Source organism: Oncorhynchus kisutch, linkage group LG25, assembly GCF_002021735.2.
Source record: "Oncorhynchus kisutch isolate 150728-3 linkage group LG25, Okis_V2, whole genome shotgun sequence".
NCBI lineage: Eukaryota > Metazoa > Chordata > Actinopteri > Salmoniformes > Salmonidae > Oncorhynchus > Oncorhynchus kisutch.
In genome coordinates, this window is record NC_034198.2 from 31,553,476 (window position 1) to 31,575,252 (window position 21,777).

The following is a 21,777-nucleotide window of genomic DNA, read 5'->3' on the forward strand; positions in this document are numbered from 1 at the left end:
CTGCCTTGTTCAGGGGAAGAACGACAGATTTGTCAGCTCGGGGGTTTGAACTTGCAACCTTCCGGTTACTAGTCCAACGCTCTAACCACTAGGCTACCCTGCTGCCCCGGGGGAGGACTAACGAGGGGGGGGACTAACATAGGGGGAGGACTAACGAGGGGGTACGAAAGTGTTTTTAATCAAATGAGGATGGCTCATTAAAGACAGACAAAACGTCAGTCTCTCTTTCTCTCTCCCTCCCTCCTGTAGATGATGTCAGTCCACTCAGACAGGCTGACCTGTCATCAGGTACTAAAGGCCCTTGGAGATATTTCCTGCTCCGCTGCTGAACACATGGTGCTGAATAAGAGTGAGAGGTTTGAGGTGTGGGTGCCCAGTGTTGGAGACATGACCCTGGTCTTCATGAACATGGGGGTTCCCTTTGTCACCCTTTTCCCCCTGGAGAACCTACAACCCCCCTTCACTGAGGGAGACCTGATGTAAATCTGTGTGTGTGTCAATAACTACTTTGTTCATACAATTTTTCTGATAGACAGATAATAACTACCTGTGTGTATGTAGAGAGGGCCTCCAGATCAGCACAGAGAGCCTGTCCAGCAAGAAGGAGATCAGAACTTTCCCTGAACACAACTTTGACAATGTCGTCAAGTACATGTGTCATTGTACGTCGTTGTGCCCGCGGGTCTACAGTGACGGAGAACTGTTGTTACTCCTGACGGTGGTGAGCAGAGTGGGCCTGGACACGCAGCTCGCCCTCCAGCCCACTGAGCACCTCCGCTCCCTACTGCACAACCTGGTCAACAGCATAAGGGACTTGGACATCATGGTCAGTCAACTGTTTTATTTCTTTCTTCTTCTGTGTCTTCTGCGTGGTGCCGTAGAAACACGTGTACATGTGCAACCCCAATGGTTGTGGGTTCAATCCCCGCCTCAGCATTTCTAACTTCATCTCCTACTTGCTTGTCTCTCCCATCCAGTTATTTGCTGTCTAAATAAGCCCAGGGCTAAGGGAGTGTTCACGCTTGCACATTGTAAAGTGGACTAGCACCATCCTTAGCCCAGGGCTAGCTGGCCCTGCTCCGGAGCAGAGTTAGCACTGACTTGTTTTAAATTACAGTCCCAAAATAGCCCGTTGGAAACAGGTTCAAGAATTTTCTAGGTCCAATCACAAAAGCTGCACTTTCACTTAATCTACATATGCTCATGACTAGTGATGTAACGGACCGTAGTTGATCCGTGATCTGTACGGATCACCCCCCACGGCTCAGCACGCATGTGATCCGCAGATCAATTGCAGAGTTTAACCATCATAGTGTGATTTTACTGCTGCTGTTACTTTTTAAAGTAATTCCCTAAATCTCGATGCAAAGTTGCAGTGAAAAGATGCTGTGTTTTGCTCTGAAGCCTGATTGAATAATTTTTTTAAGCAGTTGTGTTTACTGTTCACATGAACGGGGCATGTTGAATCGCAAAGAATCAATCCTGGATGCTCACATTGCAAAAAGCGAAGAAGACTAAAGAGCAGTGACAGACATGGAGCTAGCGGAGGAGCTGAAGAACAGGAAAAGCCTCCCGCTTCATGTAAGTCTCATGGATGGGAGCATTTAGGCTTCCCTGTCAAATATGAAGATGGAAGAAGGGTGGTGGACAACACCATTACGGTGTGTTGGCTAGAGGTCGACCGTTTATGATTTTTTTAACCCCGATACTGATTAATCAGACGATTTTTTATATATATATATATATTTGTAATAATGACAATTACAACAATACTGAATGAACACTTTTATTTTAACTTAATATAATACATAAATAAAAACAATTTAGTTTAAATAATGCAAAAACAGTGTTGGAGAAGAAAGTAAATGTACAACATGTGCCATGTAAAAAAGCTAAAGTTTAACCTCTAGCGTCGAGCAATCCCGTATCCGGGAGCGTAATCATAGCCTCAAGCTCATTACCATAACGCAACGTTTCCTATTCATGAAAATCGCAAATGAAATGAAATAAATATATTGAAACACAAGCTTAGCCTTTTGTTAACAACACTGTCATCTCAGATTTTCAAAATATGCTTTAACCAAAGCTACACAAGCATTTGTGTAAGAGTATTGATAGCTAGCATAGCATTAAGCCTAGCATTCAGCAGGCAACATTTTCACAAAAACAAGAAAAGCATTCAAATAAAATAATTTACCTTTGAAGAAATTCGGATGTTTTCAATGACGAGACTCTCAGTTAGATAGCAAATGTTCATTTTTTCCAAAAAGATTATTTGTGTAATAGAAATAGCTCCGTTTTGTTCATCACGTTTGGCTAAGAGAAAAAAACGAAAATGCTGTCACTTACAACGCCAAACTTTTTTCCAAATTCACGCCATAATATCGACAGAAACATGGCAAACGTTGTTTAGAATCAATCCTCAAGGTGTTTTTCACATATCTATTCGATAATCTATCAGTGGTGGCAGCTGGCTTCTCACCCGAAGAAAACGGAAAAATACTGCAGCTGGAGATTACGCAATAATTGCGACGGAGGACACCAAGCGACCACCTGGTAAATGTAGTCTCTTAGGGTCAATGATATGCCTACAAATGCGTCACAATGCTGCAGACACCTTGGGGAAAACGTGGAAAAGGTAAGCTGACTCCTAGCTCCTCCACAGCCATATAAGGAGTCATTGCCATGAGGCGGTTTTAAAAAATGCGGCACTTCCTGATTGTATTTTTATCTGGGTTTTTTCTGTAACATCAGTTCTGTGGCACACAGACAATATCTTTGCAGTTTTGGAAACGTCAGAGTGTTTTCTTTCCAAAGCTGTCAATTATATGCATCGTCGAGCATCTTTTTGTGAAAAAATATCTTGTTTAAAACTGGAACGTTTTTCATCCAAAAATTAAAAGAGCGCCCCCTATATCGAAGAAGTTAAGTTCCTTGCTCAGAACATGAGAACATATGAAAGCTGGTGGTTCCTCTTCGATATTCCCAATGAATACGTTTTAGGTTGTAGTTATTATAGTAATTATAGGACTATTTCTCTCTACCATTTGTATTTCAGATACATCCTATTGGATGTTCTAATAGGTACTTTAGTATTGACAGGCTAATCTCGGGAGTTGATAGGCTTGAAGTCATAAACAGAGCTGTGCTTCAAGCATTGCGAAGAGCTGCTGGCAAACGCAGTAAAGTGCTGTTTGAATGAATGCTTACTGCTGCTGCCTACCACCTCTCAGTCAGACTGCTCTATCAAATCATAGACTTAATTATAATATAATAACACACAGAAATACGAGCCTTAGGTCATTAATATGGTCAAATCTGGAAACTGTCATTTAGAAAACAAAACGTTTATTCTTTCAGTGAAATACGGAACCACATCCATAAGTCTAAATATTGCTGTTACATTGCGCAACCTTCAACGTTATGTCATAATTATGTAAGATTCTGGCAAATGAATTAGTCTTTTTTGGAAGAAATGGTCTTCACACAGTTTGAGCCAGGCGGCCCAGACTGCTGCATATACCTTGACACTGAACGCAAGAGAAGTGACACAATTTCCCTCGTTAATATTGCCTGCTAACATTAATTTCTTTTAACTAAATATGCAGGTTTAAAAAAATATGTACTTGTGTATTGTTTTTAAGAAAGGCATTGATGTTTAGGTACACATTGGTGCCACGACAGTGCTTTTTTCACAAATGCGCTTGTTAAATCATCACCTGTTTGACGAAGTAGGCTGTGATTCGATGATGAATTAACAGGCACTGCATTTATTTATTTATTTTTCTAGGAAAGTCAGTTAAGAACTAATTCTTATTTTCAATGACGGCCTAGGAACAGTGGGTTAACTGCCTGTTCAGGGGCAGAACAACAGATTTGTACCTTGTTAGCTTGGGGATTTGAAATTGCAACCTTTCAGTTACTAGTCCAACGCTCTAACCACTAGGCTACCCTGCCGCCCCAATGATGAATAATGATGAGTGAGAAAGTTACAGATGCACAAAAATCATCCCCCCAAGACATGCTAACCTCTCTCCATTACAAGAACAGGAGAGATTAGCATTTTATGTCATACCTCCAAGACATGCTAACCTCTCACCATTACAATAACAGGAGAGATTAGCATTTTATATCATACCTCCAAGACATGCTAACCTCTCTCCATTACAAGAACAGGAGAGATTAGCATTTTATATCATACCTCCAAGACATGCTAACCTCTCTCCATTACAAGAACAGGAGAGGTTAGCATTTCTTAGGGATATGATGTTTGTGCCTCTGTAACTTTGTATCATTTCAAATCCAAAGTGCTGTAGACCAGAGCCAAAACCCCCAAAATGTGTCACCAACCAGGCTTCCAGCCAACCATTTCATGCAGATGAATTACCTGACGCATGAAAAAAGTCCATCACGACTGGGCTGATGGAAACATGAAATGCCGGTACAATTTTATAAATGCCAACAGACAATTTGTTTGTTCGACATGGTGGGATCTTTTTAAGTCTAAAATAAATGATGTGAGAAATGGCAGTGGAAATGCCTTTATTAGCAAATATTAATATAACCATCATTTTGAAGTAAACTTGGAGTCACGCCATGTTGTGTGGTCCTCCCACTACCAATCTGTAAACCATGCTGTTTATTAGGCTACAGATGAACTAAGTTAGGAGGTGAATGTGCAAGGTGATGAGCTTGATGCTCTTTTCCAATGAATATCGAGGGTCTTATTCTAGTGACATGATCATCAATGCTTGGCTGCCGTTTGACAAATACAAAAAATATCACTCTTCTCCATAATAATCTCATAATGTAGGTAGCCTACCAGCACTGTATCTGCGAGATGTTGGTTAATGTGCCAAGACTAGAGTGGGCACATTTGCAATATAACGCAACAAATCTTGTTACAAAACCATCAGTAAAGTTGAAAATGGAAACTCATTTTTTATATACAAATAAAATGTGACTTTTTACCCCTTTTTTTCTCAATTCCGTGGGATCAATATTTACAGTTTCATTGCTGCATCTCCCATATGGACTCGGGAGAGGCGAAGCTCGAGAGCCATGTGTCCTCCGAAACACGACCCTGCTAAGCCGCACTGCTTCTGAACACACTGCTCGCTTAACCCGGAAACCAGCTGCACCAATGTGTCAGAGGAAATACTGCGATGCAGTGCCTTAGACCGCTGCGCCACTCGGGAGGCCCCATGGAAACACATTTAACTTGTAATTTAACTGCAAAAGTTATTTTTATGTGCACTACATCATCGCGCACAGCCTTTTATCCGCAAAAGGTTACTTTGATGGAAACACATCTCTGGTGGAAAATGAGCATGTTATTCTATGCAGATTTTTAAAAAATATTCCCATGAAAATTTGTCACAAATTGGATGGAAACCTGCTACTGTCCCAATACTTTTGGAGCTCACTGTATGTAGACACTGGTATGGTGCTGGAGATGAATGAATGCTTGTCACCATTTCTTTATTTTGCTAGTTTGAACTTTATTTCTTTCCTTTCCTAGGTAAACTCATCTCACTGTGTTGTGTGTCTGTTTCTCCTGTCTGATTGTTGATGTTGATCGATCTCCTGTCCTGTTCTGTAGCTACCCAGGATCTGCATGTCGCTGATTGCCCTGACTGAGGACCACCACAACCTGCGCTGGCTGGTTGAGCTCCTGCCAGACAGCATGCGCGGCAAGCAACTCAGGAGACACCTCAGTGTGTCGGCCATCTCCAAGCTGCTAAACAACAGATGCACTTACATTCCCTCCAACACAGAGTTCCAGCTGTCAGACCTGCGTCCCTACCTCTCCCAAATGCGGCCCTCCTCACTCCTCCGGGGGCTGGCCACCTCCTGCTACAGGAGGAGTCACCACCCACACAGAGAGCGGGAGGAAGAGGAGGACTGTGCCTCCCTGGACCAGCAGGTCAACAAAGGGTTATTTACCAGGGTGTATATAAGGGTATTTTTGCAACAGAATTTGTTTTGCAACAAAATATGAGTTTCTTATTGGACATGAGCAGCAGCTAGTCCCTCCCAGGTTTGTTTGCGTCTGGTTCAAAGTGACTACACTTCTTGTCCGGTTAAATCAGGAGAACTGGGGTTGTGTTCATTAGGTCACACAACCGACAGTGGTTTACAAGGGAAGTGTATATACAGTTGAAGTCGGAAGTTTACATACACTTAGACCTGAGTCAGTATGACTCGTTTTTCAACCACTCCACAAAAGTCTTGTTAGCAAACTATAGTTTTGGCAAGTCAGTTAGGACATCTACTTTGTGCATGACACAAGTAACTTTTCCAACAATTGTTTACAGACAGATTATTTAACTTATAATTCACTGTATCACAATTCCAGTGGGTCAGAAGTTTACATCCACTAAGTTGACTGTGCCTTATAACGGCATGAAAGATTCCAGAAAATGATGTAATAGCTTCTGATAGGCTAATTGACATCATTTGATGAATGAAGCGTGTGAGAAGAACTGAAAAGGCGTGTGCGAGCAAGGAGGCCTACAAACCTGACTCAGTTACACCAGCTCTGTCAGGAGGAATGGGCCAAATTCACCCAACTTACTGTGGGAAGCTTGTGGGAGGCTACCAAAACGTTTGACCCAAGTTCAACAATTTAAAGGCAATGCTACCAAATACTAATTGAGTGTATGTAAACTTCTGACCCTCTGGGAATGTGATGAAAGAAATAAAAGCTGAAATAAGTTATTCTCTCTACTATTATTCTGACATTTCACTTCACTAACCTAAGACAAGTAGTTTTTACTTGGATTAAATGTCAGGAATTGTGAAATGCTGAGTTTAAATGCATTTGGCTAAGGTGTATGTGAACTTCTGACTTCAACTGTGTGTATATATATGTACATGTGTGTGTGTGTGTGTATGTATATATATATATATATATAATATGTATATATGACCAATTGTCAAAGTCATCCCCGTTTTCTTCCGGTTGGTGTCTAATGAACACTGTTGTTTTCAGGCCTACTACCTCTGCTACAGCCTCCTGGCCTTGGCCAACGAAGCCACCAACTTTGAGGTCTTCCCTTCGGAGCAAAAGAACCAGTTGTTGTTGCTAAGTGCTGAGCTGGAGAAACACATCAAAAGTGACATCAGGGAGAGTGAGAAGATGCTTTACAGGAGCAGGGTATGTAGTTACTTCTTCCATATAGACAACATTTCTATGGGAACTGTAACCCACATTAATGCATTAATGATGATATGTTCTCTCTAGTTAAACAGCTCTTAACCCCTCTCGTTCTCTCCCTCTTTCTTCTCTTCTTCCTCTCTCTCCGCACTCTTCCTCATCCACCCCACCTCTCGCTCTCTCTTCCTCCAGGTGAAGGACCTTGTTGCCAGAATCTACACCAAGTGGCACGTGCTGGTCCAGAGAACCAGGCCTCTCCAGGTAGACATGCATAGAGAGATACAGTACAGCTATAGTACATAAAGCCATAGCTAGATGTGTGTGGGTGTGTAGAAAAACCCTGGAATCAATCTTGATTTATTTAGACTATTTTCTACATTGTAGAATAATAGTGAAGACATCAAAACTATGAAATAACACATGGAATCATGTAGTAACCAACAGTGTTAAACTAATCAAAACATATTTAACATTTTAGATTCTTCAAAATAGCCACCTTTTGCCTTGACAGCTTTGCACACTCTTGGCATTCTCTCAACCAGCTTCATGAGGTAGTCACCTGGAATACATTTCAATTAACAGGTGTGCCTTGTTAATTTGTGGAATATCTTTCCTTAATGTGGTTTAGCCAATCAGTTGTGTTGTGACAAGGTAGGGGGATATACAGAAGATAGCCCTATTTGGTAAAAGACCAAGTCCAAAAACAGCTCAAAGAAGCAAAGAGAAATGACAGTCCATCGTTACTTTAAGACATGGTCAGTCAAACCAGAACATTTCAAGAATTGAAAGTTTCTTCAAGTGCAATCACAAAAACCATCAAGCGCTATGATGAAACTTGACCTCATGAGGACCGCCACAGGAATGGAAGACCCAGAGTTACCTCTGCTGCAGAGGATAAGTTCATTAGAGTTACCAGCCTCAGAAATTGCAGCCCAAATAAATGCTTCACAGAGTTCAAGTAACAGACACATCTCAACATCAACTGTTCAGAGGAGACTGTGTGAATCAGGCCTTCATGGTCGAATTTCTGCAAAGGAAACACTACTAAAGGACACCAATAAGAAGAACATACTTGCTTGGGCCAAGAAACACGAGCAATGGACATTAGACTGGTGGAAATGTGTGGTTCCCACATTGAAGCATGGAGAAGGAGGTGTGGGGATGCTTTGCTGGTGACACTGTCGGTGATTTATTTAGAATCCAAGGCACACTTAACAAGTATGGCTACCACAGCATTCTGCAGCGATATGCCATCCCATCTGGTTTGGGCTTAGTGGGACTATCATTTGTTTTTCAACAGGATAATGACCCAAAACACATCCAGGCTGTGTAAGGGCTATTTGACCAAGAAGGAGAGTGATGGAGTGCTGCATCAGATATGACCTGGCCTCCACAATCACCTAACCTCAACCCAATTGAGATGGTTTGGGATGAGTTGGACCGCAGAGTAAAGAAAAGGAGCCAGCAAGTGCTCAGCATATGTGGGAACTCCTTCAAGACTGTTGGAAAAGCATTCCTCATGAAGCTAGTTGAGAGAATGCCAAGATTGTGCAAAGCTGTCATCACGGCAAATGGTCGCTACTTTGAAGAATCTAAAATATATTTTCATTTGTTTAACACTTTTTTTGGGTTACTACATGATTCCATATGTGTTATTTCATAGTTTTGATTTCTTCACTATTATTCTACAATGTAGAAAATAGTTAAATAAAGAGAAACCCTTGAATGAGTAGGTGTGTCCAAACTTATGACTGGTACTGTATGTATGTGTATGTGTGGGTGTGTGTAGTTAGTTAGTTAGTTCGGGGAAGTATTCCCAGGGTAACTATAGTATCGCAGAGCTGTGTTTGGTTTAATGCTGTGTTTATTATTGCAGAGTAAAAGTGTTAGAATAATATTATGTTTATTCCCTACAGGGTAAGATGTGGTGATGTTTGATAGCAATGTGATATGTTTTATAATGTGTGTATTGCCTCTAGGATAAACTGTATGACTTCTGGCAGCCTCCGCCTGAGGATGCTGTGAGCAGCAGCCAGGAGAGTCAACACTCCGACGGGGAGGAAGAGAGAGAGGGGGATAGGGTCATGGAGGTGGAAGGAGAAGAAGATGAGGGGGATGAGGTGAGGATTGCAGTGAAGACTTTGGCGATGGAGGATGAGAGCGATGAGAAAGAGAAGACACCAGAAAAGCACTTAGTCATGGAGGAAGCTGAGGAAGAAAGGGACATTCAGGGGGAGGAGGAAGATACATTCCTAAAGATGGAGGAGATGGTGGAACTTACGCGAGAGGATTCAGATGAGGAACCAGATATGGAAGACATGGTGGCAGAAAGGACAGAAGTAGAACTGAGGGTCACAGAAAAGAGGGAAGCAGCGGTGGAGGAGAGAAGGGAAGAACAGACGGAAGGGAGAGACTGAGGAGAGAAGGGAAGAACAGACGGAAGGGAGAGACTGAGGAGAGAAGGGAAGAACCGACGGTAAGGGAGAGACTGAGGAGAGACTGAGGAGAGAAGGGAAGAACAGACGGAAGGGAGAGACTGAGGAGAGAAGGGAAGAACAGACGGAAGGGAGAGACTGAGGAGAAAAGGGAAGAACAGACGGAAGGGAGAGACTGAGGAGAGAAGGGAAGAACAGACGGAAGGGAGAGACTGAGGAGAGAAGGGAAGAACAGACAGAAGGGAGAGTGAGGAGAGACTGAGGAGAGAAGGGAAGAACAGACGGAAGGGAGAGACTGAGGAGAGAAGGGAAGAACAGACGGAAGGGAGAGACTGAGGAGAGAAGGGAAGAACAGACGGAAGGGAGAGACTGAGGAGAGACTGAGGAGAGAAGGGAAGAACAGACAGAAGGGAGAGACTGAGGAGAGAAGGGAAGAACAGACGGAAGGGAGAGACTGAGGAGAGAAGGGAAGAACCGACGGTAAGGGAGAGACTGAGGAGAGACTGAGGAGAGAAGGGAAGAACAGACGGAAGGGAGAGACTGAGGAGAGAAGGGAAGAACAGACGGAAGGGAGAGACTGAGGAGAGAAGGGAAGAACCGACGGTAAGGGAGAGACTGAGGAGAGACTGAGGAGAGAAGGGAAGAACAGACGGAAGGGAGAGACTGAGGAGAGAAGGGAAGAACAGACGGAAGGGAGAGACTGAGGAGAGAAGGGAAGAACAGACGGAAGGGAGAGACTGAGGAGAGAAGGGAAGAACAGACAGAAGGGAGAGACTGAGGAGAGACTGAGGAGAGAAGGGAAGAACAGACGGAAGGGAGAGACTGAGGAGAGACTGAGGAGAGAAGGGAAGAACAGACGGAAGGGAGAGACTGAGGAGAGACTGAGGAGAGAAGGGAAGAACAGACGGAAGGGAGAGACTGAGGAGAGAAGGGAAGAACCGACGGTAAGGGAGAGGCTGAGGAGAGACTGAGGAGAGAAGGGAAGAACAGACGGAAGGGAGAGACTGAGGAGAGAAGGGAAGAAACAGACGGAAGGGAGAGACTGAGGAGAAAAGGGAAGAACAGACGGAAGGGAGAGACTGAGGAGAGAAGGGAAGAACAGACGGAAGGGAGAGACTGAGGAGAGAAGGGAAGAACAGACGGAAGGGAGAGACTGAGGAGAGAAGGGAAGAACAGACGGAAGGGAGAGACTGAGGAGAGAAGGGAAGAACAGACAGAAGGGAGAGACTGAGGAGAGAAGGGAAGAACAGACAGAAGGGAGAGACTGAGGAGAGACTGAGGAGAGAAGGGAAGAACAGACGGAAGGGAGAGACTGAGGAGAGACTGAGGAGAGAAGGGAAGAACAGACGGAAGGGAGAGACTGAGGAGAGACTGAGGAGAGAAGGGAAGAACAGACGGAAGGGAGAGACTGAGGAGAGACTGAGGAGAGACTGAGGAGAGAAGGGAAGAACAGACAGAAGGGAGAGACTGAGGAGAGAAGGGAGAACAGACGGAAGGGAGAGACTGAGGAGAGACTGAGGAGAGAAGGGAAGAACAGACGGAAGGGAGAGACTGAGGAGAGAAGGGAAGAACCGACGGTAAGGGAGAGACTGAGGAGAGAAGGGAAGAACAGACGGAAGGGAGAGACTGAGGAGAGAAGGGAAGAACAGACGGAAGGGAGAGACTGAGGAGAGACTGAGGAGAGAAGGGAAGAACAGACAGAAGGGAGAGACTGAGGAGAGAAGGGAAGAACAGACGGGAGAGACTGAGGAGAGAAGGGAAGAACAGACGGAAGGGAGAGACTGAGGAGAGACTGAGGAGAGAAGGGAGGAACAGACAGAAGGGAGAGACTGAGGAGAGACTGAGGAGAGAAGGGAAGAACAGACAGAAGGGAGAGACTGAGGAGAGAAGGGAAGAACAGACAGAAGGGAGAGACTGAGGAGAGACTGAGGAGAGAAGGGAAGAACAGACGGAAGGGAGAGACTGAGGAGAGAAGGGAAGAACAGACAGAAGGGAGAGACTGAGGAGAGAAGGGAAGAACAGACAGAAGGGAGAGACTGAGGAGAGAAGGGAAGAACAGACGGAAGGGAGAGACTGAGGAGAGAAGGGAAGAACAGACGGAAGGGAGAGACTGAGGAGAGAAGGGAAGAACAGACGGAAGGGAGAGACTGAGGAGAGAAGGGAAGAACAGACGGAAGGGAGAGACTGAGGAGAGAAGGGAAGAACAGACGGAAGGGAGAGACTGAGGAGAGAGGGGAAGAACAGACAGAAGGGAGAGACTGAGGAGAGAGGGGAAGAACAGACAGAAGGGAGAGACTGAGGAGAGACTGAGGAGAAAAGGGAAGAACAGACGGAAGGGAGAGACTGAGGAGAGACTGAGAAGAGAAGGGAAGAACAGACGGAAGGGAGAGACTGAGGAGAGACTGAGGAGAGAAGGGAAGAACAGACGGAAGGGAGAGACTGAGGAGAGACTGAGGAGAGAAGGGAAGAACAGACGGAAGGGAGAGACTGAGGAGAGAAGGGAAGAAACCGACGGTAAGGGAGAGACTGAGGAGAGACTGAGGAGAGAAGGGAAGAACAGACGGAAGGGAGAGACTGAGGAGAGAAGGGAAGAACAGACGGAAGGGAGAGACTGAGGAGAAAAGGGAAGAACAGACGGAAGGGAGAGACTGAGGAGAGAAGGGAAGAACAGACGGAAGGGAGAGACTGAGGAGAGAAGGGAAGAACAGACGGAAGGGAGAGACTGAGGAGAGAAGGGAAGAACAGACGGAAGGGAGAGACTGAGGAGAGAAGGGAAGAACAGACAGAAGGGAGAGACTGAGGAGAGACTGAGGAGAGAAGGGAAGAACAGACGGAAGGGAGAGACTGAGGAGAGACTGAGGAGAGAAGGGAAGAACAGACGGAAGGGAGAGACTGAGGAGAGACTGAGGAGAGAAGGGAAGAACAGACGGAAGGGAGAGACTGAGGAGAGACTGAGGAGAGAAGGTAAGAACAGACAGAAGGGAGAGACTGAGGAGAGAAGGGAGAACAGACGGAAGGGAGAGACTGAGGAGAGACTGAGGAGAGAAGGGAAGAACAGACGGAAGGGAGAGACTGAGGAGAGAAGGGAAGAACCGACGGTAAGGGAGAGACTGAGGAGAGAAGGGAAGAACAGACGGAAGGGAGAGACTGAGGAGAGAAGGGAAGAACAGACGGAAGGGAGAGACTGAGGAGAGACTGAGGAGAGAAGGGAAGAACAGACAGAAGGGAGAGACTGAGGAGAGAAGGGAAGAACAGACGGGAGAGACTGAGGAGAGAAGGGAAGAACAGACGGAAGGGAGAGACTGAGGAGAGACTGAGGAGAGAAGGGAAGAACAGACAGAAGGGAGAGACTGAGGAGAGAAGGGAAGAACAGACAGAAGGGAGAGACTGAGGAGAGAAGGGAAGAACAGACAGAAGGGAGAGACTGAGGAGAGAAGGGAAGAACAGACGGAAGGGAGAGACTGAGGAGAGAAGGGAAGAACAGACGGAAGGGAGAGACTGAGGAGAGAAGGGAAGAACAGACGGAAGGGAGAGACTGAGGAGAGAAGGGAAGAACAGACGGAAGGGAGAGACTGAGGAGAGAGGGGAAGAACAGACAGAAGGGAGAGACTGAGGAGAGAGGGGAAGAACAGACAGAAGGGAGAGACTGAGGAGAGAGGCAATTTACAGAAAGATTCAGAGATGGGACAAAGAGGTGGAGAAGCAGAGAGAAGCACCGTACTGAAGGAAGAGACTGGGAGAAGCACAGAAAGGAGGGATGAAGATTATATGAAGGAATCGGGGGAGAGAGAAACCAAAGAAGAATGCAATGGAAGATAACCTGGCTGCTTCCATTTAGAATTGTGCCTGTCTAGACCCACTGCCTGTCGTCTAGACGACCAAGATTGGATCCAAAATGGCACCCCGGCCTATTCCCTGTGTAGTGCACTATTTTTGACCAGGTCCCATGGGGCTCTGGTCAAAAGTAGGGCATGATATAGGGAGCAGGGTGCCATTTGGGACTCAACTGTCTACATGTTCCACTTTCTCAGGTAAATCACTTCAAGTGAGCAAACGTCACGTGATTTCTTTCAGGCACTTTGTTGAACAATGCAAAAGATGAATCCTAGTAGGATTGACCTACCTATATATATTTTCACCTGTTCTGTTCATTCCTTTTACTATTTACACTTGTTTTTTTGTAACATTTCTGCTGTTGAATAACTTATATTTCCAAAATACATTTTTTATTGCAATTGCAGAAGTGGTAAAAAATAAATGTAGTTTGTCAAACAAATCCCAATTGTGTTTGAGTAGAATTTCTTCACTGCATCATTAGTACACATGCCCCCCAACGTATCACTTCTGTTATGGAGTGGAAATAGTTTCTCTTTACACCTGTGCAGAATAAGGAACTTGACCATGCCAACTAGAGATGAGTGTGAAGAAAATTGTAAAAAGTGCTGCCAACTAGAGACCGACCGACAATCGGTTGGGATGGTATTTTGGGCTGATATTAGCCCATTCCGAATCTATCGGCCCTTGACTATGTTAGCATTCCCTCACCTCCTTCTCAAAACCCATTGAATGACAAAGCCAGAGGTCCCTCCCCTCTGACCTTTTCCTCCAATGGGTTTTGAGAATGCGAGGAGAGAGGGTGTGCAAGGAGTATGCAATTGAGATGCTCCCATAGAGAATGATAGAGGCCATTAGTGGCCAAATGGCAGTATTAGCTTCCACCATTTTAATGCAGTCAACTGGGTGGGACTTCCAAATTCACTGGCTAATCCCTCATGGTGACCCTGTTAGAGTCATGTCCAACCGAGTCATCGAGTTACAGCGGCTTGCGAAAGTATTCACCCCCCAAGGGCATTTTTTCCTATTTTGTTGCCTTACAAACTGGAATTAAAATGTTTTTTTGGGGAGGGGGGGGGGGTTGTATAATTTGATTTACACAATGCCTAACACTTTGAAGATGCAAAATATTTTTGGGTAAAACAAACAAGAAATAAGACAAAAAAACGTAACTTTAATCTGCGTAACTATTCACCCCCCAAAGTCAATACTCTGTAGAGCCACCTTTTGCAGCAATTACAGCTGCAAGTCTCTATAAGATTGGCACATCTAGCCACTGGGATTTTTGCCCATTCTTACAAAACTGCCCCAGCTCCTTCAAGTTGGATGGGTTCTGTTGGTGTACTGCAATCTTTAAGTCATAACACAGATTCTCAATTGGATTGAGGTCTGGACTTGAACTAGGCCATTCCAAGACATTGAAATGTTTCTCCTTAAACCACTCGAGTGTTTTAGCAGTATGCCTAGGGTCATTGTCCTGCTATAAGGTGAACCTCCCTCCCAGTATCAAATCTCTGGAAGACTGAAATAGTTTTCCCTCAAGAATTTCCCTGTATTTAGCGCCATACATCATTCCTTCAATTCTGACCAGTTTCCCAGCCCCTTCCGATGAAAAACATACCCACAGCATGATGCTGCCACCACCATGATTCACTGTGGAGATGATATTCTCGGGGTGATGAGAGGTGTTGGGTTTGCGCCAGACATAGCATTTTCCTTGATGGCCAAAAAGCTTCATTTTATTCTCATTTAACCAGAGTACCTTCTTCCATATGTTTGGGGAGTCTCCCACATGCTTTTTGGTGAACACCAAATGTGTTTGCTTATTTTTTTCTGGTGTTGCAGACTCTGGGGCCTCTCAGAACAGGTGTATATATATACTGAGATCATTTGACAGATCATGTGACACTTAAATAAAGTCTACCTGTGTGCAATCTAACTAATTATGTGACTTCTGAAGGTAATTGGTTGCACCAGATATTATTTAGGGGCTGCATAGCAAAGGGGGTGAATACATTTGCACACACCACTTTTCAGGTTTACATTTTTTAGAGTTTTTTGAAACAAGTTATTTTTTTCATTTCACTTCACCAATTTGGACTATTTTGTGTACGTCCATTACATGAAATCCAAATAACAATCAATTTAAATTACAGGTTGTAATGCATCAAAATAGGAAAAATGCCAAGGAGGGTGAATACTTTTGCAAGGCACTGTCAGCCTATCGTTAAAAAAAATGTACAACTTCAAAATGGAGATGGCCAGATACAAAGATGAGTCCTCTATGAATTCTACCTATCTCTCCTGTCATCTGTGCTGCAACGTGTGTGTGTGTGTTTGGCTTGTTAAACTCCTGCAGGGTGTGGTGGCTTTCTGCTCGCTCTGTGTTGGGTTTAGGACCGGGTTGCACTTTATTACAAAGGTATTTACAAACGGAGACAAACAAATCAAATGTGATTGATATCCATGGCTATAAAGACAATAAAGAATAGGTGTACAGTTAAAAAATAGATATATTCTTGTTTGCCATTTTATTATTTTCCACAAGGTGGTGCAGCTGGTGCATAAAACCCAAAATGTCCTCCACTTAAATACAGGCCCCGAATACACAGACAGCATCTCAGACCGATAAGCAAATGGGCATTGTCTACACATGGAACACTTTACTGCAGTTGGAATTAACGTAGGCCGAATCCACATTATTCACTCAACAATTTCACTGACCTACTGTATATCATGGTGTGATTTCAATGTTTAGCTTCGTATAACACTGACACAATCCTAGAAATTGTTTTAAATGACAGTATTTTTTCTGATTCTGAATCAGCCAGTGATAGACGAACAAGTAGACTGAGCGATTTCAACTTTTAATTCCAGTTAAGGAAAAAGAAGATTTCACAATGTTGAAAATAGCTTTAAATTAATATATTTTCAGGTGAACGGCATGTTGATGCAGAAATATTTTTCTTTGTAAGATAACTGAAGTATTTTCCAGTAAGCCTTGACTCCATTCTAACCATTTCTATTACCTATTTTAATAGTATTTAGCATACATCTAAAGCACTTTTGTTAACATTGGAAAAATTCAGAGGCCTGAAGTTGCCAGACGTCAAATCATGTACATAATATAACATTTAGCAGGCTTTAATCCAAAGCGACCTCCAGTCATGTGTGTCTACATTTCAACTGTGGGTGGTCCCAGAAATTGAACACACGATAATCTTGTTGCAACTGAGCCTTACAGGACCACATAAAATCATGACAGAGCCCTGACAGACATCTTCCATAAGAGCACTAAAGGAAACCATCTTAAGTGAAGGACCCACCTTGAGAGTCTCCATAACAGAAGATGGTTTCCTAATGTGTCACATTGAGCTCCGTCAGCATCTTCAGTAGTCCAACGCCTGTGTTAAATACAATAATAGGTTATATGCCAGTTAACAATGCAGCAGCCAAGGGAATACAGAAAACCCACGCGGAAGGTATCTGTTCTGTAACTCAAGGAAGAGTGTTCACTGAATGTGCAAAAACAACCAAACAGCAGGACGTAAACAGGTTATCGTCTAATTTTCAGGCAGTGTAATGTGAATTTTCTGTCTTGTTTAGCTTATGCTGGGTAAAATAACTCCTGTCGTCCCACAGGAGAGGGAATGAAGTAGTATGTTATGAGTGATATATGGTCTCTCTGTGTGTGGGGGGGGGGGGGGGGGGGGTCTAAGCGATCTAAGGTTTCCCGCTCGTCTCCTGTAACACTTCTCTCCCAGGACATGTTAGAGTGTGTTAGAGAGACATTAGGGTCAATGGAGAATGATGACCCTTCTCTGGCTTGGTATTCCTTTAAGGAGCGCCTTTGGACAACACACAATCGACTCTAACTTGATCAGAACCAGTGGCTTTTGTTCTTGTAAGCAGAAATTAACACTTCATTCCCCTTGGTCGGCAGAAATTGAACACTGCACTGCCTTGAAGGTCCTCTCAGGGACTAGAATAGATAATAGTGTTAAGTTAAAACAGCTCTGGACTGAAACACAATTAGCTAGTTTCCATGTTGGCAGAGAGAAGTCTGGTTGAGGAGATGATTATGTAGCCGTTAGCTATTGATCAAGGCAGCAGGTAATCTTCCTGGTGTTTATTAAGGATCCCCATTGGCTCCTGCCAAGGTATCAGCTACTTTTACTGGGATCCAGCAACATTAAGGCAGGTACATACAATTAAAAATATTATATGACATTAAATTTCATAACACTTTGGAAATGCATTCTCTGGAGTGATGAATCAAGCTTCACCATCTGGCAGTCCGATGGACGAATCTGGGTTTGGCGGATGCCAAGAGATCGCTACCTACCTGAATACATAGTGCCAAACCTTGTCGTCAGCAAACTTAATGATGGTGATGGAGTCGTGCTTGGACAGACAGTCATGGGTGAACGGGGAGTACAGGAAGCGACTAAGCACGCACCCCTGAGGGGCCCCCATGTTGAGGATTAGTGTGGCAGAAGTGTTATTGCCTAGCCTTCCCACCTGGTGGTGGCCCGTCAGGAAGTCCAGGATCCAGTTGCTGAGGGAGGTGTTTAGTTCCAGGGTCCTTAGCTTAGTGATGAGCTTTGTGGACACTATGGTGTTGGAACAGTGAGCTGCAGCCAGTTAACCCACTGTTCCCCTGGCGCTGAAGATGTGGATGTCGATTAAGGCAGCCCCCCGCACCGCTCTGATTCAGAGGGGTTGGGTTAAATGCGGAAGACACATTTCAGTTGAATTACATTCAGTTGGACAACTGACTAGGTATCCCCCTTTGCCTTTGCCTTTCCTAGTCAATGAACGGCATTCTCACATAGGTGTTTTTCTCCGTGTGGGAAAGGGCAGTGTGGAGTGCAATTGAGATTGCGTCATCTGTGGACCTGTTGGGGCGGTATGCGAATTGGAGTGGGTCTAGTGTTTCTGGGATGATAGTGCTGTTAGCCATGACCAACCTTTCAAATCACTTTATGGCTACCGATGTGAGTGCTACGTGGCGGTAATCATTTAGGCAGGTTACCTTCGGGACTATGGTTGTCTCCTTGAAACATGTTGGCATTACAGACTTGGTTAGGGAGAGGTTGAAAAGGTCAGTGAAGACACTTGCCAGTTTATCCGTGCATGCTCCGAGTACACATCCTGGTAATCCGTCTGGCCCTGCGGCCTTGTGAATGTTTAAAGGTCTTACTCACATCGGCTATGGAGACACACAGTCGTCCAGAACAGCTGATGCTCTCAAGCATGCTTCAGTGTTGCTTGCCTCGAAGCGAGCATCAAAGGCATTTATCCCATTTGTTAGGCTCACGTCCCTTGGCAGCTCGCAGCTGGGTTTCCGTAAATCGTTTGCAAGCCCTGCCACATGCGTCGAGCGTCAGAGCCGGTGTAGTAGGATTCAATCTTAATCCTGTATTGACGCTTTGCCTGTTTCATTGCTCGTGGTATACTCCTCAATGCCATTGGATGAATCCTGGAACATATTCCAGTCTGTGCTAGCAAAACAGTCCTGTAGCATAGTGTCCGCGTCATCTGACCACTTCCATATTGAGTGAGTCACTGCTACTTCCTACTTTAGTTTTTTTATAAGTAGGAATCAGAAGGATAGAATTATGGTAATTCCAAATGGAGGGCGAGGGAGAGCTTTGTACGAATGGCTGTGTGTGGAGTAAAGGTGGTCTAGAGTTTTTTTCCCCTCTGGTTGCACATGTGACGTGCTGGTAGATATGAGGTAAAACATATTCAAATTTGCCTGCATTAAAGTCCCTGGCCACTAGGAGCACCGCTTCTGGGTGAGCATTTTCTTGTTTGCTTATGGCTTTATACAGGTCGATGAGTGAGGTCTTAGTGCCAGCATTGGTTTGTGGTAGTAAATAAACATCTCTGAAAAAAACGAATGAAAACTCTTTGTAGGTAGTGTGTTCTACAGCTTATGAGGTACCCTACCTCAGGCAAGAAATACCTCAAGACTTCCTTAATATTAGACACACCAGTTGTTATTGACAGACAGACACACTCCACCACCACTTGGCTTACCGGATTTACCTGTTCTGTCTTTCCGAAGCACGGAAAACCCAGCCAACTGTATAATATCCGTGTTGTCGTTCAGCCATGACTCAGCAAAACATATGGAATAATGTAGTAACCAAAGAAAGTGTTAAACTAATCAAAATCTATTTTATATTTTACATTCTTCAAAGTAGCCACCCTTTGCCTTGATGACAGCATTGCACACTCTTGGCATTCTCTCAGCCAGCTTCACCTGGAATGCTTTTCCAACAGTCTTTGTTGGTCTTTGTCTGAAGAAGTTCCAACATATGCTGAGCACTTGTTAGCTGCTTTTCGTTCTCTCTGTGGTCCAACTCATCCCAAACCATCTCAATCGGGTTACGGTCGGGTGATTGTGGAGGCCAGGTCATCTAATGCAGCACTCCATCACTCTCCTTCTTAGACAAATAGCCCTTACACAGCCTCAGGGTATTTTGGGTCATTGTCCTGTTGAAAAACAAATGATAGTCCCACTAAGCCCAAACCAGAGGGGATGGCGTATCGCTGCAGAATGCTGTGGTAGCCATGCTGGTTAAGTGTGCCTTGAATTCTAAGTAAATCACAGACAGTGTGACCAGCAAAGCACCATCGCACCACCTCCATGCTTCACGGTGGGAACCACACATGCGGAGATCATCCTACTCTGTGTCTCACAAAAGACCGATTTCCACCGGTCTAATATCCATTGCTCATGTTTCTTGGCCCAAGCAAGTCTCTTCTTATTATTGGTGTCCTTTAGTAGTTGTTTCTTTGCAGCAATTATTGTGCAAAGTGACAGAGAAGGTTGTATAGCCTTCAATAAATATTTTGGGGAATGTTCGTTCAAATCGGCAGTTTCTTTTTTTCAAATGTTCAGAAATATGAGGTAGAGAGAGGCTACTTCATCATGGTTCAGAGAGGCTGGTGAGTAAAGAGAGAAACATAAGAGGGGGAGTGTGAGCAGCAGCTATGCAGTGTGCATAAAATAACACAAGCGTAGAACGTGATCCGGATCCTTAGCTTTGAGAAAGCAGTTTCCGGAGGGGCTTGACGGGTTGCGACCGTGAAACATCTGTATTTGCAGCCACATTCTAGATGAAAATAGGGTCATCTAGCCACTAAATAAACCCCACATATAATATACGGACAACTGTGCACCACCCTTTGGGACTCCCGGTCCCGGACAGTTGTGACGTAGCCTGGGATCAAACCCCAGGCTACAGTGACTTAGACCACTGCGCCACTCGGGAGGCCATAGAAAATACTTCTGATCATAAAGTACTCTTAAGCCCTTCATTGAGGTCATGTTGAGGTACTTTTGACTGTAGCCCAGCAGCCCAGCAGCTACTGGGATAGTCCACCAAATTTGAGACACATGTCTAAAAAAGTCATTTTTGAAAAAAAATTATAGAAATGTAACAGAAAACCTACCCTGTACTTGTCACTTTGGGTAAAGTCTCATAGGAATGCATTATGTCCAGCAGAGAGAGACGGGTAACCCATTTTAACAGTACAACTTTAGTCCGTCCCCTCACCGGGCTCGAACCAGGGACCCTCTGCACACATAGACAACTGACACCCACAAAGCATCGTTACCCATCGCTCCACAAAAGCCATGGCTCTTGCAGAGCAAGGGGAACAACTACTTCAAGGTCTCAAGTAACGTCACCGATTGAAACGCTATTAGCACGCACCACCGCTAACTAGCTAGCCATTTCACATCGGTTACATAAACACTTTTATGATGAGACCTTTCAGCCTTTACACAAAGTAAGTAAGAGTATAAATAAAGATGTCTAGCTATAGCTCCATAGCAGATTTAACATATTATACTCATACTCTAAAGGGACAGTTTTTAAAATGACCATCAACCTGCTCCATAGGGCTGTATTGGACAGGATCCACATGGCCATATTGGACAGGATCCACATGGCCATATTGGACAGGATCCACATGGCCATACTGGACAGGATCAACATGGCCATATTGGACAGGATCCACATGGCCATATTGGACAGGATCCACATGGCCATATCTCCATAAATAATTGGTACATACACCCCAATGATGTCTTAAAATGTTTGAGGGGGTCTGGAAAACACAACAAAATGGCCCAAGTATGCCATATGTATGTATCCTTTAAAGATTTTGTAGAAAAGTGGCGAAAAAGTGCCCAAATATATACCCAAATTACTGATTGTTTAACATCTAGCCTGCATTTACATTTTAGCAGACACTCTTATCCAGAGCGACTTACAGTTGGTGCATTCATCTTAAGATAGCTATACCAGACAACCAACCACATTATTTTTT

At 44.3% G+C, this 21,777-nt stretch overlaps 1 protein-coding gene across 7 annotated transcripts in view; it reads left to right on the forward strand.

The window, feature by feature from the left end:
* LOC109880195 (serine/arginine repetitive matrix protein 2) overlaps positions 1-9,621 on the forward strand; it is a 42,218-nt gene extending 32,597 nt beyond the window's left edge. For all 7 annotated transcript variants that reach the window (XM_031804516.1, XM_031804518.1, XM_031804517.1 and 4 more), the window contains 6 exons: positions 250-479; positions 562-826; positions 5,603-5,926; positions 6,995-7,159; positions 7,352-7,420; positions 9,139-9,621. In XM_031804516.1, the coding sequence (XP_031660376.1) occupies positions 250-479; positions 562-826; positions 5,603-5,926; positions 6,995-7,159; positions 7,352-7,420; positions 9,139-9,576 (1,491 nt within the window). In that variant the 3' untranslated portion in view covers positions 9,577-9,621. The remainder of the gene's footprint in view (positions 1-249; positions 480-561; positions 827-5,602; positions 5,927-6,994; positions 7,160-7,351; positions 7,421-9,138) is intronic.
* The last annotated feature ends 12,156 nt before the right edge of the window (positions 9,622-21,777 follow it).